This window comes from Nannospalax galili, unplaced genomic scaffold, assembly GCF_000622305.1.
Source record: "Nannospalax galili isolate Female #2095 unplaced genomic scaffold, S.galili_v1.0 scaffold290, whole genome shotgun sequence".
In the NCBI taxonomy this organism is placed as follows: domain Eukaryota; kingdom Metazoa; phylum Chordata; class Mammalia; order Rodentia; family Spalacidae; genus Nannospalax; species Nannospalax galili.
Window position 1 is genome coordinate 1,498,637 of NW_008331486.1, and position 14,390 is coordinate 1,513,026.

The 14,390-nt window shown below is 42.3% G+C and overlaps 1 protein-coding gene across 15 annotated transcripts in view; it reads right to left on the bottom strand.

Moving 5' to 3' along the window:
- Dennd1a (DENN domain containing 1A) overlaps positions 1–14,390 on the bottom strand; it is a 534,503-nt gene that overhangs the window by 214,487 nt on the left and 305,626 nt on the right. For all 15 annotated transcript variants that reach the window (XM_029559484.1, XM_008824487.2, XM_008824462.3 and 12 more), the window contains one exon: positions 8,359–8,459. In XM_029559484.1, the coding sequence (XP_029415344.1) occupies positions 8,359–8,459 (101 nt within the window). The remainder of the gene's footprint in view (positions 1–8,358; positions 8,460–14,390) is intronic.

Here is a 14,390-nt window from a genome sequence, read left to right on the forward strand (position 1 = left end):
GACTCCTCTTAAAAATAGCACCATCTTGAGTGTTAGACCACTCTAAGATCCTTATTACCTCTTGGCTAAAAACAAAAACAACAAAAACCCCAAATCCCAAAAACCAAACCACAAACCCGTCCTCCCTCTCTTGCCCAGATGCTTGCTTTCTTTTGTAAAGTAGTGTTTTCTTGATCCAAAACTATTTCCAAGCCTTACCTTCCTACATGCTCATGGTGCCAAGAGCATGCTAAGTATTCATGGTAGCTGATGCAACAAGAAAGCACAGAGCTTCTGTGTACATGCTATAATTCTGTAATAAAACCTCTACAGCCAAGAACTGTATATACAGAAGAGAGTTTCAGCCACATTTGTCCAGCTACTCCATTTCCATCCTAGCTGGGTGCTGTGAATTTAGAGGAGGATGCTAACATTATGGAGCAAATCCTTTGTGTTAGCAGTAAAGACTATTCCCCTTTGGAGAGAAGAGAAAGTCTGAGAGACTCAGTCCCCCAGAGCCTGTAAAATAGAGAAGCTAGAGTCAAGTCTCCCACCCCCATCACACTATCCTTTTCAGTCAACTTTTGTCTTCAGTAACAAGACTATGAACTATTCCACTTAGTTTAACACTGATTTATCCTCTATGTGAAACTTGATGGCACCAATGATGGTGACTTGAAGGGACCCAGCTGTGACTGGATGTCACTTTACTGAGTCCAGACTGATGTCCTGTCATTCATGCTTTGGTCAGGTGTATAGAAGAGGTTTTGCTAAAATGCCTAGCTAGGCTAGGTAATGCAGCAGGTGGGGGTTGAAGCAGAACCTCACATGCAGCCCAGGTAGAAAAGCTAGGACTAGTCAGCATCTCTCACAGAGAACCTGAGTATTCCTGCTCTGAGGCGAAGGACGGTTTCTAGAATGCCAGGAAAAACATGCATTTCACAATTGAATACAACTGGACACAAATCCTGTCTGAGCCATACATATTCTATTTAACTTTTCAGTCCTTCCATGAGCTCAGAAATCTTTAGAAACTGAGCATTTGATCTTGCTGTACTTTGGGATGGAAACATTAACTTGTATTTATCTGCTCTGAAAATATTTTATCACTGAAGTATGTTAACAAGTGCCTAGAATATGCCAAATACATAAACTCAACTTGGGGGCTGGTTAATACTTAGGGCTACTTCTGCAGGAGGAAGGAGGAAAATGGTGAGCACATGGGCAATTCCATATGGCTTGTACTGGGACTACTTATTAGGAAAATTCAATTAGCATGGTGCTTGGTACATAGTAAGTGCTTGATAAATATTTGTTGAATGAATATATACTTAAAGAATGGCAATATAATATCTCTAATAAGATATTAAGAAGATAAGATGAAGAATTCTTTCACAAAATATTGGTGATAGGTGCAACTTACTCTCTGACACTTTGGAAGATGACACTAGTGAGAAGAACTGTGACATCACATAGCCTTGGATTCCAAGTGCAGGCCCCATTATTTCTTACCTGAGCTTCCATTTCCCCACATATACATATACAAGGGGGCTAATAATTTACAACTCAACTTCAGAAATTTAGAAAGACAATTAAAAAGGGCTTGCCACATACCCTGTTCTCTGGAGATGGCGGCTGCTGCTGTAATTAACAGCAATGCTGACTGTCATCAGCTACTTAATCCTATTGTCCCAGAAATGGAAAGGCTTTCCCAAGACTGGCCAAACTCAGAGATGCCATCAGCTAAGGTAGGCAACACTCACATTTTCACTTTCAAAGTCAAGGGAATGGCACAGATCTAGAGTAGAAAGGAACCCGCAGCACATGTTTTTAAATATTCATAAGGGCTGGAAATGTCTTACTCCTTTCGTTTTCTGTGCCATCTGCTTTTGTTTCTTTTCTTTTTCATTCTTATGCCACAGCTGCAAATGAAAACAACCATACAATAACTCAAGTTAAATAAAAAAAAATCAAAATAAAAACAATCTCAGGGGTAAAAAGGAAAAATGAAGTATAAAGTTTCCTTCTAAGCTCATGAGGCAGCAAAAGCAAGAGAAACATTTGTTTTGTTTTGTTTTGTTTTTTGAGACAGGGTCTCCCTGTAGCCCCAGCTGACCTGGAACTCACTATGTAGACCAGGCTGGCCTTGAACTCACAGAGATCCACCTGCCTCTGCCTCCCAAGTGCTGGGATTAAAGGTGTGCGCCACCATGCCCGGTAAGAAACATATGCTGCAAGTTAGATCTTCTGGAAACTAAAATCCATGCCCCATGCTTGTGGGAATGGTGACAAGAGCCACTGCCACTGAGTGGACGACTAAGACCAGTAATTCCTACAGCTACTCCTCAAAGTAGGAAAATAGTACTCATTTTCAGAAAAAGGAAGTATGTGTCAGAGGTTAAGTAAGAGATGAGACTGAGACTTGAATACAGATCTGTGTGAATTCAAAACCTAAGCACTCTCTATCTACCACCCTCTGTCAAAATGGGAAGGGGCATGAAAAAATTAATTTGTGAAATATTTAAGGGAAGCCATTTGTACTAAACTGATTTATTTAGATAATTAAAATCTGGGATTATAGCTCTAATTAAAGTTAACTCAGATAACTGGTTGTTGTATTTGTGAATGTGCAATTACAGTCTTCCACATAATTGTAGGGTGCTCAGTATCATCCTTTCATTTATTAACTGCATGCAAACTACAGCTTTGCTCTACTGGCCTCTGGTCTACCAAAGGCTATATACAGTTTTTGGGGTCCCTGGATCCAAGCACCCTGACCATGTTAACAGCAGGAGCTGGGCTCAGCCCCATTTAACATGTCTTTGTCCAGAGGTCAAGGAACACCTAATCTTCAAGCACCACGTGAGAGGCTCATGTGGCCAGCACTGTTGTCCTGAAAACTCCTAGCAGCATGTACCTGAAGAAAAACTGGCAGCAGTGGTCCTCATGTGTTAATTACACTTGCGAAGTCTATTATGCATAGAAAGGGCACCTGCTGGCAGTGAAAATGACTAGAATCCGCCCTTCCTGTGCAGTGAGTAAATTGAGAGTTCATTTCTACAGGACATAATAGTTTTCAGATTCTACTTCATGCATCCCCTGCAAGGGGATGTACTTAACATTTAAACCATCCACAGCAGAACAAACCTCCCTCAAATTTACATGTTGTGGGCTCCTAGCCCTTTACTTAAAATGCTAGTTATCCCTACAGGCTCTGACCACCAAGGATTAAACTCAACCTGGTGGCTTTTGAGTCACAGAATTCAACAGAATAAAGTAATTAGCATTGACTCAAATTTCATGACACTTGTACTTTCTGACCAAGCAGTGGCAGCAGATTGAGGGTGATCAAATCAAGCCTGGATTGAGGATCTGTTTTCTTTTCTTGGGGTCTTTCATTTCATTACTCTTACATCTTACAGTTAACACACCAATCCCCACTGACCTTGGGTCAGATGTCACACAGTTCTGTCTGAAAACAAAAGACCAGGAGAAGCCTATGCTACAAAAGCCACAAAGCCCCTTGGGTACCAACAATTTGGGGGCTGAACCCTGAGAATTTGGGGTCACAGGGGCTTGGCAGTCTTCGTCAACAAGTCATGGGTTCAAAGTTGGACCTGCCAACACACCTGTGCTCAGCAGGCTGGTGATACAGCTTAAGTGCTACAGTAAGAGATAAAATTATCAAGAGGGTCCCAGCCTTCCCTGGAAACAGCAAGGCAGATAACAAATCCTCTGAGCAAACAAGATGGGAGAGAGGGGGGCTGGAAGGACAACTGGCTAGGGGGTAATACTGATTTTTTCAAAGAAAGCATCAATTATAAAAACCATATTTCTTCACTACAGCAATGTCTGAAAACCAGAAAACGAAAAGCACACTGAAATCTTCTCTTCTTCATCACAAGTCATGGTTAAATGTTTTGGTGTGTTTCCAGATCTCTGCTTCTCTCTATGTATACAAATACACTGAATTTTTAGGGCATGTATACATACGTGTTTAAAACTTGCTTGTGTTTTTAAGACTGGAATCACACAACATAGTATATATGCTGGAACAAGTTCCTAAACCCTTTGGGGCACTGGTTTACTGAGCTGTGAAATGGAGCTAATACAACCTGCCTTGTAGGCTGTTGGGAGAATTGACTCAGATCATAGAGGTAAAGGAGATGGTCTAGCGGCTGGGGCCTAAGAGACCATCGACAACAGCTGCTACTGTTGCTGATATTACCCAAAGGACATTTTCTTTTCTCTCTGTGGTTCTGAATTATAAGCTACTGGGTGTTTTGTTTTGAGGGTCTTGTTATGGAGTCCTTGTTGGCTGGTACCTGATATATGGTCCAGGCTAGCCTTGAATTTGCAGCAATCCTCCTGCCTCAGACTCCCAAGGATTTAAGATTACATAAGTGTGGGCTATCCATGCAGCTTTAAGCTGCTAGTTTTAAACTAGCTAAAATTTAGCAACCAAAACATTCCAAATCATAGAATGCCACAGTGGCACTATTTGGCAAATGGACTGTCAATTCCTCAAGCCCAGTGTCCCTGAACATAGAAGCCCTTGCATTCCTGCCCAAAGCCAGCACTATGCATTGCAGGCACCTCCTTGTGGGGCTCCAGGTTGCCCTTCAGCACACTCTGGGCTGTATAGAAGTAGGAGAGAATGTTTTTTTCTCCACATGGCAAGCCCTGAGGGAAAGGACATGTGTCTGAAGGAGGCTTGTGCCTGTGAGGCTGTTATATGTGGGGGAAGGGGTTTTCTGTGCTAAAGGAGCTGGGGGGTTCACATTGTAAGGCTGTCTTTGGATAGATATGACCCTTTTCTACCTTCCCTAACCTTCTCTCTCCCTTCCTTGACTGTGTCTTGTTCTTTTTCTTTTCTTTTAGCTTCCCTGCCCTCCTCTTCTCTTTAATCACCTGTTCACTCCATCAACCTTTCATCTAAACAAGATAACTAACACTAGCAGATGACAAACATTTTCCTTCCACTGACAGAGCTGGCATGGAAAAACCAAGAACAGTGATTTGTTCAGAAGCTCAAAATAGAATGGCAAGTAAGCAAATATCTGGTCCCAGGACAAAGCCCTGATAGCATCTATAAGCAGGCAGGAAGATAGGAGTTGGGTGGGAGGGTGGGGGGTAGGGGGGATAATACAGGGAGAAGAGCAGCCCCATGTATCCCAGACAAGCCTCAGGAGGCAGAACACCAGCCTAGAGGGGACACTGGCTTTGGACAGACTGTTCCTCCTTCCTCTAGGTATAGGAACGGAAGAAGAGAAGGATGTTTGGAGAGCAACAGGTTTTGGAATCAGGCCGGCCATCTGGCCCTTCAAGCCTTACCTGAATAAGATGAAGCCTAGATCTGGGCCTGACCACGGTGGGTGGAGAGAAGATCCATGGCTGAGGGCAGAGGAGTGGGGTGAGCTGGGGACAGGTGATACCATATTCTAATGGGTCCTGTCAACATTGGCCTTCAGACTTCTCCAGAGGTATGCATCAAACAAGGGGCAAATGGGAAGATGCTGGGTGGCCCAAGGGAGTCCTGGAACAGCTCCCCTCTCATGCCTGTCCAGTACTCATTCGAGTGCCTCTTGATGGACACTATCGCTTTGGTCTTGCCTGTATGTAGCATGGTGTCTGAGACACATTGCAAACTTTTGCAACACTGAAAACCTCATGACAGTCCAGCGCAAGCAGGAAAGCAACCAAACCCCAAAGTGCCAGTGAGCTGGAAGGATAGAGAGGGAGCAACAGGAGGTTAGGAGGCAACTGTGGTTGAGGCACAGAGGGTATTCAGAAGCAGTGAGGAAGGGGGCAAGGGAAGGATCAGAGGGGAGAAACTAAAGCCATGGATGGGAGAATGGATGGAATGTCACCAAGTGTCACTTGCTGGGTAGATGATAGTACGCTTTAGATTATCAAATGTTTTCTGCATGTGTGTTTGGAAATGATGGAGGAATAGCTATTGTGTTTTGAGCCCTCTTTAGGTAAGGGCAGAGTCCTAGAGGCAAATTCACATTTTCTGTGCTATCCAGCCAGGCAGCAATAGAGTTCAGATGAGGATTCAGTACTGTCCTCTCAGCACAGCCTTCTTCAAGGGCTCTTTGAGGGAGGGAGGTGACCTCTGTACAAGTGACAAATACCACAGGTAAGAACTTGGCGGGAGCAGGAGAGACTACCAGTAAGCCTTCTGAAGTCATTGAAGGTGGTAGAGATAGGGGTAAAAGGAGCTGAGGATGTCCAAACAAATGGATGGAAGCCTGGAGATAAGCAGATAGCAGTAACAGGGCAGTGAGGAAGGGTCCCAGATGCCATGCCAGAAACCCAAGAACATGGTGGCACTGGCCCCATGACATAGTAGTAAGGACAGGCGCCTGATGATCGTCACCTTGACCTGGGAACAGAAGGCCACTGGAGAGAGTACAGCACTCCATGGTTCCCCAGGGGACAGGAGACACAGAAGGACTTGGATAGGAGTAGGGTCCTGAGGAAGGACTGGGGTTTGAAAATACTCCAGAGAAAAGCAGAGACCCTAAACAAGGCGAATCTATTGTAAGGGCTTTATATCCTGATCCTTTCCTGTCTGCAAATACAAAAATTCCTCCTTCCTGCTCCACAGGTATGAAGAATAGAATCCAGACCAGCAGTACCTAGAAGGTATCTTTTTTTTTTTTTTTGGTCTTTTTGAGACAGGGTCTCTCTGTAGTCCCACCTGGCCTGGAACTGGCTTTGTAGACCAGGCTGGTCTTGAACTCACAGAGATCCGCCTGCCTCTGCCTCCCAAGTGCTGGGATTAAAGGCGTGCGCCACCACGCCCAGCCCTAGAAGGTATCTTTAACTAAAAATAATTTCCAAAATAAACCAAGGTGGAAAGAGACATGACAAACACAATGTGGGCCCAGGCATTGATGAATCAGGAAGCACTCTAAGATGAATTAGGATTCACATACATAGCAGGGAGCGCACAGTTCTCTACTCTCAGCAGAGCTGGGAGAAAGCATGGGTAAGAAAACTCACTATGACCAGAAAAATACACAATACAGAGATATGGGTCAGCTCACTCGGGGCTGTGCCCAGAGAACAGCCACTGGCTTTTATCTGCTGCTCCTGAGCTATGTCTTTGCTATAAACATGGCTTCTTGGGAAGAGGATGACGGATCCAAATCAGGGTGACCATGGAATACCTCCAGGCTTCCAGGACACAGTGTGGCTACTTAAGTGAGCCTTTTCAGAGAGATGGTTGCAAAACAATGAAAATTATGGCTGAACTGGTCTCCATCATCCTGAACCAATGTCCAGTTTCATGAAGCATCTGATTTTAAGTGAGTGCTATGGTCCCCAAAATGGAGCCTTTCTTCTGAAGCTCCAAATTCTGACAGGCAGTGAGAACCTTCCCCTCATAAAGATTATGTTCTTTTATTATCATCTGCTGACACTGTTTCAAGACAATCTCTTTATCACACTATACGAGAGAAAAAAATATTCATAAGGGAAATAGATCCAAACCAGACATATAGACCGTTATTTTGAGTATACTACTGAAGGCAGACAGTGAAGACACCTTCAAGAAGTCATCGCCAAACCCCTCCTTCATGCCATTTTTCTACAGAGTGTGCTTACCTGCTGCTATCTTACTCCATTTAAAAATATAATTATGTATTGAATAACTTCATCTTGCATATGAGGAAGTAAAGTCTTACGCCAAATAACCTATCCATCATCATCCCTTCTACTAAAACTTGCTTACTCAACAGTGAAATTCTCATAAAAAACTTCAGAGGGTTATATAGTTGAGTGTGGTAACACAGGCCTATAATCCCAGCATTCAGGAGGCTGAGGCACAAGGACTGCTGTGAGTTTGAGAATAGCCTGGACTACACAGCAAGACCCTGTCTCAAAAAATAAAAAATAAAGCAAACAATCAAATGAACAAAAAGAAGGGGGGAGGGGGGAAGAAGAGGAAGATGAGGATGAGGAGAAAAAAAATCAGAGGGTTTTGAAGTCTGGCTACTACTCCCAAACCACAACTAAGAGAAATGCTAGGGCATGACTGAAACCACAAGACCTTGGGGATCTCGACTGTTCCTGTCACCAGTTTCCAATGTGTCTTAGGGAGAAAAACCATACAACCTCTTGGCGCTTTGGCTTCTCCACACTGAGAAATGGTAAAAGTATTAGTCATTCTGCTGACTCCTTCAGAATGCCACGGCATATATGGAAGCTGTTTAGAAACAAAAGCACCTTGCAGTCAGGTGCTCTGAACCCTGTGCCATTTGGAGTGTTTTTTGATTAACTACCACCCGTGACAATTATAAATTAAAGTCTTAACATTCTTGGTCATTCCTGGAAGAGGAAATAGGAGGGCAGGATGCATGGCAGGCTTACCAGCAGTAGTCCAGCAGGTGTGGGGGCAGCACAGGGATGTACACATGCTGCCAGTACATAGGGTAGAGCATTGCAGCTGAGCCGTGGATGCAGGCAGTCAACTGCAACAGAACAGAGTAGATAATCAGATCTCAAGGCAGAGGGAGAGAGAGCACCACAGTTAAATAGAAACCCATTGGTGGCTCAAAGCCATAAGCAGAAACAATTCCAAGTCAACTTACTCCAGGGTAAACTGATTTAATAAAACCTTTCTCTTCAAAACACACAATTCCATCCCCCATTATACAGTTAGCATGAGGGTTGGGGATACTGCTCAGTGGTAGCACTCTTGCCTAGTATGCCCGAGGCCCTGGGTTGAATCCCCAAGAACACATCAAAAAAATGAATGAATGAATAGAAAATTTAAAAGCTCATTATATTTAGGGTAGAAAACTGAGAAAATAATGTGATAAAAAGTTTTTTCTCATTTTTATGTTTAACATTATTTGATATCATTTTCCCACATCCTTAAGTACTCTTAGAAAAACGCACCCTTTAAGAATTCTCAATGAATTCTCATATTCTACTTTGCGGCTCTTCTATCATTAGGTTATACAGCTGAATCGGGTCAATGATTTCGATATGGTTCCTGGGTGTGGAATCCACAGCCAAGACTTACAATTTATGTTAAGGTACTCACCAAATTTAAGAGCATTACATGTGAATGTACTAAGATGAACAGATACTCTCACACTTCCCCACACACTACAACACTGGTGCTTCACCAGAACTAAGTACCATGGTCAAGTTTACACTTATTTCTTATTTTTATTTTTACTCCTCTGATTATGACTGAGGGTGAATATTTTTAGCTATGTTTTCTGACTCTGTTTCTTAGGTAAATAGTTTATACATTTCTTCACTGACTTTTTCAACAAGTGTTAGTATCTTTTAAATTGATTTTATAAGCAAGCACTGACAACATGTAAAGGATGTCACCCCTTTGAGATATTTTTGAAAACAAATTACTCTTCATTTTCTTTGAATTTCCGAGTGAAGAGGTTTAAATAATTATGGAAATTAATCTTTTCCTTAGTGATGATTTCTACTATGTACCTAAGAAAAACCTCAAAATTTTCTGCCAGTATTTTACTCTTTTATCTGGAATGAATCTGGGTTTAATAACCGAGGTGAGAATTTCTTTTTCTATACAGTTCATCAACTGTTCCAGCATGGTTTCAGAACTCATCCTTCCTTTCCCTGTTCTTTTGAGAAGACCTTATTCTGTATTTCTTCTCATTTTTAGAGGAGAGAGGTCATAAAATCAGTATTTGATATAATTAAAAACTGAATGAAGGTAATGAAAAGTAATATAATCGCTGCACAACTCAAAATGGCAAAAGAAAGGAAAAAAGGCAAACTTTGGGCACAGTTACTAAGTGACAACAGGCAACAACACATACTTCTTTCTGCCGTTTTCCTTTATGCTTCTTTGGTCTCCCGGAAGCCTGTCCCCACGAGGCCTTTGCTTCTTTTGGAAGCTCTTAACTGGTCTTTGTTGACAGAAGGACATTTACGTGGTGAAAGAATGACGTGCCAGAGCCCAGTTAAAAGAATCCCAGAGGTTAGTATAACATGACCGGCTTTAAATTGGATATTCTGCTGATGCTTCGTAGTTGTGAGAGCTACTCCCCTCACCCGCTCCAGACCTGCTCTTTAAATTAGGTACATGCCAGAGAGAAGATCTAGGCAGTATGGAGAGCTGTTCCCAGGTACTGTGAGGGCACCTTGGTCCAAATGCCCTTCCCAGTCTATTCTGGTAATTTCCCTGATGAGGCAGCTACCACATACATAGATATGACTAAACCCTATAGGATTTTGGAAGGATGCACATCCTTGGTGGTGTCAAGCGAGTGGACATAATCAGTGTGCTCTTTGCTACCCCAAAGTCAGGCAGGAGGGTTACAAAGGCCTTGAGTGCCAGCTTTTCTGCTCATCTTTTAACCAGAGGCCTGAGTGCTCTTCCTAATGGGCAGGCCCAGTCATATCACTTCAGGGTATGCCTAGAACAGAACATGTTTGCCAGATCCCAGTCTATTTGTAAAACAGCATCTCCAACCAATCTCAACTGCCTTCCCCCACTTTGCCCTTGGGACATATCATTTGCAGAAGTAAGGTGTTGTGGACTTCCTTTCCTCCCTTCTCTATTTCATTCATCTCCCAAAGCTGCTGGGATTTGTTCTGCTAGCAAACTCTTCCTCAGGCCTCTCTGAATGAGTTCCCATCTCCTCTCTGAAGGCTTGCCTTGGCTCCCTGTTACAGTAACAGTCTGCAGTTTGGCTGTGGCGTATACAAAGACCCTGACTCTCTTCATCCCCATGTTCTCAGTGGCACTGCATATACATAAGTGCTCATCAATTCACTGTGTATCTTGAATAAATAAAAAATGATTCCTACTTACAATATATACTTATAATGTCAAGAGAGCTAGTGGCTTGGCTTATACAAGTAAGGTCCAAAATTTCTATTAGCTCCACAGAGTGGAACATACGATTCAAATTTCAAAACAAGGGCAAGCTAAGACATACAACTATACTACTTTTGAAAAAACTGAGTGATCCAACCATCCGTTCAATACTATGCCTATGCTATAACTCTGTAGCATATCAAACAAATGAATGTAAGCACTTCAAAAATCTGTAAGATACTATGCAAATACAAGGTAAGAGCATCATACGAATTCATCTGTAATTCTCAGCAATCATTCAGGATGGTCTTTTGGGTCAAATCTTAACTCTAGATAACATTCTTTCCCTGTCTCCTTAGTCTCAAAATAAGTCTATCAGACTAAATGGCAACTATTTATCCTTCACTTAAAAAAAAAAAAAAAAAAACACAGGGCTTCGTGGTGCATGCCTTTAATCCTAGCACTTAGAAGGCAGAGGCTGGCGGATCCCTGTGAGTTCAAGGCCAGCCTGGTCTACATAGTGAGTTCCAGAAAAGCTGGGGCTACAGAGAGACTCTGTCTCAAAAAGACAAAAAAAAATAAAAAAATAAAAAATCAAGCTTTTAAGGTGCTTCATCACCTCATTAGAGGTTTTCTATGGGCCAAATTTCTGCAATTTGGTAAGACACATTCACTCATTTTATTAAGAAAACAAACAAACCAAACAGGCAATTGTTTGGCTCTTTTCCAAAATATGAAATGATACATATTATGTGTATTGTTACTTAAGAAAAGTGGATAAGCTGGCTGCAGTGGGGTGGGATGTCTCACTAAACATCCTTGCTGACCCAGAAATAATGACCTGTGTCCTGTAAAGCATCACTCGACACCTCTAGGAGTCTGAAAGACTATGCTCATTCCTTAAATATGATAACATTTTAATGTAACAAAAGTATACAATATGGAGTATAGTCAACAAAGGGGTATTGTGAATATTTAATTAAAGTGTAAGTTGAGGAAAATGATTCTATCATATATCTCACTTGGTGGGAGAAAAGAAAGTACGTGTAAAATTTGCCCAAAGTCATTAGTCACAATGAATATTCATCAGAAGCCAATTATCAATTCCTTTTAATGACACCCCAAAAGATTTTGCCCTGGAGCCACTGAATAGTATAAGGCTCCAGACAAAACTAGACAAATTACACAGCCAACAGCCCGTCTAGCCAGGACACAGGCTGTAAACCACTGCTGGGTGGTGGCAGCACTTTAGCAAATTCTGTCCTCAATTAAAGGTGCACAAGGTCGGTTATATCTTGGAGCTTTATATATGGCTCTATTAGTTTCCTGGGAGGCTAAGGAGAAGGAGAAAAGACAGTGTGAGTAGTACATGAATAGAGAATGATCAATGACATAGGTGAAAAAAAATCACAAGGACAGTCTTTTTACGCCCCCTCCAGTTTAAGGTATTTCTAAGAAACAGTACCCAGATTGATGGTTAAATCTTAAGATCCTAATATTTCATCTGGTTCCTATAGCAGCCCTGTAACTTAAACAATAAAATCCCTGCAATGCACGTACCAGACACTGTGTTAGGGTTGGGCCCATGGGCAGCCTCACTTTAGAGGCATGTGCATGTGGGGACACAGTCTCAGAGGTGAAATAATTCCCCAAGGCCACATAGCTACAAAGTGACAAAACTGGGACTCAATGGTTCTGTAGATAATCATGGCCACTGTTTCTATTACACATAAATTAACTCACAATTGTTCCCACCCTGTGCCATCACTATGCTGAGGATTCTGAAATATGAGTATTCTCTCTGTTGGCACTGTCCAATTGTGTAGATAGGCATTTACCTTGCTGTTAGATAACCAAGTAGCTAGGACAAAACAACAGTAGCAGGAAGTAATCATTTATTTTTTAAAAGGGAAAAAAAACAGACAAACTTTATTACATGCCTAAGGCATGGGAGTATTGGACTAGAAAATAATCACACATTTCTGATCACTTCCTGGGGATTAGTTACATTAACTAAGCCGTGGCCGTGTCTTTAATCCGCAGGAAATTCTAGACAAGGAAGTAAAGATCTGTAGTCACAGGAAAAACCGGTTTACACACCAGCTTGGACATACAGATCTGAAAGCCTTGCTTTTTGCCATGTTCCTTCTCATATTTTTACATGGAGTCTTCCACTAACTGACTTTCTGAGCTGTGCAAACCACCACCTGTCTTGTGTCTCAATTTCCCCTATATATAAAGTGAGAGGCTGGCCTGTAAGATCCCTGTGCCCCCTTCCAGCTTTGATTTAGAAGAACTGTCATCCTTTGATGTAAAGGATGCTCCTCATCTTCCTGTTGACTTTCTTCAGCTGTACTGGCTAAGAAGAAATCACTGAGGGTCCATTTCAAAGTCACTCTTGTTTCTCACCTCTGTTGCCACAAGGACCCCTTCAAACTCAGGAACCACCTTTCAGCCACTCCAGCTCCATTACCTGTCTGTAGAAGGCACAGCCTTCCTCCATGCCTGCCCCCTCTCCCCTCAACATGCTGAAGAACTCAGAGGGATGGTGATCTAAGGAAACCAGGAGTGTTCCAGCTGCAGGCTCCACAAGGACAGAGACCACGTTCAAAGCAGTTCTTTATTTCCAGTTTTGCTTGACACCGGGCAGGTGCTGTGCCAGTGTTTGGGGAATGTGAGAACGCCTCTGGCTTAACGTCATGAGGAATGACAGGCGAGATTACCCAACATTCAACAAGCTGTAGTCACTTAATAGATCACAACCAGAAGCTGCAAATTTCTCTGAAAGTATTGAGATTCCAAGATCTAAAGGCAGGCACAGGAAAGAATCAGATGGTCACAGTCATTCTTCACATCCTTGAACTGAGAATGTTAAACAATCAGATTGACATCTGCTTCGCAGGGTTAGAGGCATCTGGGTTTCCTCTCTGCACTTAAATGCAAACAAACCAGTAGAATAAAGAGCAGTGAAAGAACTGCACATTTCTAACTTTGAAGTTCATGCATTTCAAGAAGAATCATCCTATGTAGTAGTTTTAGAGAATGGGTCTTGGGAAAGTTGTTAGCTTTCTCAACTTGAGAATGAGGTTCTTGACTTACAAATAATCTTTATGGTTGTCAGGAAATAAATGGTGCTATGATTCAAACAGGACTGTGATTTTTGCTTTTAATTATGTATTATCTCAAATGGGTAATCCACTGTTGAATCAGCCAAAAGGTTTTCAGGTTCTATGTAAGTGAACCTCATTGTGTGAAGAAAGACCTTTAAATTATAAATGGTTCAACTATGTTCCAATTGTATTTATTATATTTGTGGGGGAAGAGCTGGCTTTTAAGAAACTATAAAAGATGTTTTAGCAGACTTAGAAAGGCTCAGAAATCAAACAACCTTCCGCTAGTTCAGACAGATGCCGGATGTGTGAATGGAAAGAAGGAACGGAGCAAAGAATGTCCTGCTTTCCTTAGAAGATAAGATACAGCGCTCCCTTTTAGGGGCATAAGGGGAGAAATCTTTCTCCAAGTAGTTTCTCTTGCAGTATGGTAGAACTCAACTTATTTCCTCCCCCTCCCCCTCCCTCCCCCTCCC